The 2,882-nt window shown below is 46.2% G+C and overlaps 2 protein-coding genes across 2 annotated transcripts in view; both read left to right on the top strand.

The window, feature by feature from the left end:
* HIP1 (huntingtin interacting protein 1) overlaps positions 1-484 on the top strand; it is a 181,850-nt gene extending 181,366 nt beyond the window's left edge. The window contains exon 32 of the mRNA XM_029945726.1: positions 8-484. Within this exon, the coding sequence (XP_029801586.1) occupies positions 8-484 (477 nt within the window). The remainder of the gene's footprint in view (positions 1-7) is intronic.
* The window catches only part of POM121C (POM121 transmembrane nucleoporin C), a 59,124-nt gene that overhangs the window by 27,897 nt on the left and 28,345 nt on the right, over positions 1-2,882 (top strand). The window lies entirely within an intron of this gene.

Genomic DNA, 2,882 nt, shown 5'->3' with positions numbered 1-2,882 from the left:
GGCTCAGTCCCCACCAGGCCGCGGTGGCTCCCACGGCCAGCCAGGCCAGCGCCGCCGCCGCCGGCACCAGGTACAGCACGAGGCCGAACAGCGACAGGCCGAGAAGCGCCGCCCCGGCCACACCACCGCAACCCCCGCTCCGACCCCGGCCGTCCCTGGCGCTCGCTATCGGCCGCCGCCGCTCGCCTCCGCCAGCCGCCGCAGCCGCCGGAGACATCGCGGCTCCGCGCCGCGGAGAAGACTTAAATATCCCAGCGTGCACCGCGCCGCGTGCCGCGTCATCGCGCGCCGATTGCGTCACTGCGCACGCGACTCGGACGCGCGACCTCCGCGGGCAACGCCGCTGCTGCCCGGCAACGTGCTAGACCCGGCCCAGCTCCGCAAAGGCGGCCTCCCAGAAACGCGGTGCTCAGCTTTTCGCTGCTTCCGCGCGTCTCCGGCAACGCACCCATACCGAGATGAGCCTGTGGAGGAGTCGCGTTAAAAATAAAAGCTCCGGGAAGAGACGTGATGCTTGATCCATGTTATCTTCTAGGGGGCGGTACCCGGAAGCGATTGTTACCAGTGGTGGTGAGGTTTTTCAGTTGCCCCTGTTTACTGCAAAGGGGGTTTACTTCTACAGCAACAGTGAAATCCAAGACCAACCCAAACCAACCACCCTTGTTAAACATGGATCTAATTCTATAGTTTCCTGATCAAGCAGTCTAACAAAGAGTCTGACAGATTGCGGATCAAACCTGAAGCTGCGAACTGAGTCAGAGTTGCTGCGGTACAAATTGTTTCAGTGGGACAGTTATCTACCAAATTTCACATCATGGTCCAGAATCGGGTAGATTTTGAGGATCTGTGATCAATCTACCTATGTTAAATGTTGTGGTCTGAGAAACTGGGTTCGTGGTTGTCGAGGGCTGGGGAGTGTGTTGGAGGTCGGAAAATGGAGACTGCTAAAAGGTAGAGTTTTCTTTTTGAAGGGTGACAAAAATGTTTTAAATTTGGAATATGGTGATTGTTGCACAACCCTGTGAATTATATCGTAATAAAACCGCTAAAAACAAAAACAAAAAACCTTGGTGCTCTGCCAATTCAGATTTTGACCTAGCTCAGCTTCCTCCACCATTGATTTACTCCACTACTGATCTACACTGAAGGGAAGAAAGGGGGGAAAGACAGGGTCTCTGTTCTCTGGAAGCCTTTTGTTTAGTAGATAAGTAAGTAGAAAGCTACAATTCAGTGTGGCCAGTGTGATAACTGAGGCACAAAAGAGAAGATAGACTGGGAGGTGTTACTTTGAAGGGAGAGAACTGGCTAAAGCAGATTCAAGGCAGATGCACGAGCACCGTGCAGAGGCACAGAGATGGAAAGGAGTTTGATACAAGAGTCTCCATACAGTTTAATGGGCTGGAGATTAGGAGGTTTAGGGGAATGGTTGGAAAGATAGGCAGGAATCAGTAAAGATGCCTCTGGAGCAACCTGAAGAGATGAGCAAGGCACCCAGTTTTCCCAAACCCACTATGAGGGCAATTCTGCTTCTGTTTGATTTCACATACTTTTCAAATAAGATTTCCTTTTAAAAGCAAAGGGATGGGCTGTTACTTAGGAACAAATGTCAAGAGCAGCAGCAGAATGGTGGGACAAAAGCCAAGCTGCAGTGAGTTAAACAGTGAATGGAAGACGAGGCAGTGACTGCAGACTTCCTATTCAAGGAATTTGGATAATAAAGTATCTAGCTCAGCAAGGGTCCTTTAAGTTCTCATTTATTACTGGAATTCAGAGGAGGAGCCAGACATAAAAGCCATCAGTGTATACATGTTGGGAGACTAGGATTACCCTGGAATTAATGTAGACAGACATATCCTAGACCTGAGCCCCAGCGCACCCTAATGTTTAGAGGTTGTAGAAATGCACACAAAATCTGCAAATTGTTTCGTAAAATATAGATAAGTATGACTACTTAAAACGTAACACTTCTGTATGGGAAAAGACAACATGGGTGCTAAAAGACAAGCCAATTAAGACTGAGATAAAAACAACTCTAACTCATATAAACAAATAAATCTCATATAAAAAAACTACATAACTGAAATTTATAAGGAATCAGTAACAAAAAGACTCAAATTTTAAAAAGTACAAGTGATATAAACATGTAATTCATTGAATAGGAAACCCATATAGCCAGTAATAAGTAAATATATATGTACGTACATACATATGTGTGTATAGGTATACATAGACATGTTTAACCTCACTAGTAATCTAGGAAGGCTTTACAGTAGTAACGATTTTGCATTCATTTGCTCAAGTAGAAACATTTAATAGTTCAACAAGATCAAATTCTGGCAAGAATGTGGAACAAATGGAACTTACATGCTGTTTGTAGATTCGTAAAATGATGATATGGAGAGCAATTTGGCAATATCTAGTAAGAGTGAAGAAACAGGTACCTCTAACCGTGCGATGCCACTCCTGGATACAAAGACAGCCATTGCAGTATCGTGTGCATTACTGGCAGTGTGAACGCACCTAAATGTCTAATGCCCACCAACCCAAGAACGGACGCATGGTGGTGTAATTCATATAATAAATCATTATAAAGGCTACTGAAAAATTAACCACCGTTCCAACCACAATTAAGTGATTCCAGGCTAGTCCTCCTACCAGAAACAACTATAAAAATGGACAAAATGTATGAGGCAACTACTGTCAGACAAAGAACAGCAGGAAGCGCAAGACTGATCCCTGAGAGGAAACGCCTGAGCTGAGCCTTGAAAAATCACCTAGTTCCTCTAGGTGGGGGCAATTTCCCAAGTTCAGTCCGGACAGCTAGAGTAGAGCCGAGGAGGCAAAAATCTGACTTCAGGACAGCTGAAATTGCTGGAAACCAC

The sequence above is a fragment of the Suricata suricatta genome, chromosome 8, assembly GCF_006229205.1.
Source record: "Suricata suricatta isolate VVHF042 chromosome 8, meerkat_22Aug2017_6uvM2_HiC, whole genome shotgun sequence".
Lineage (NCBI taxonomy): Eukaryota > Metazoa > Chordata > Mammalia > Carnivora > Herpestidae > Suricata > Suricata suricatta.
This window is presented reverse-complemented; position numbering and strand designations above follow the sequence as displayed.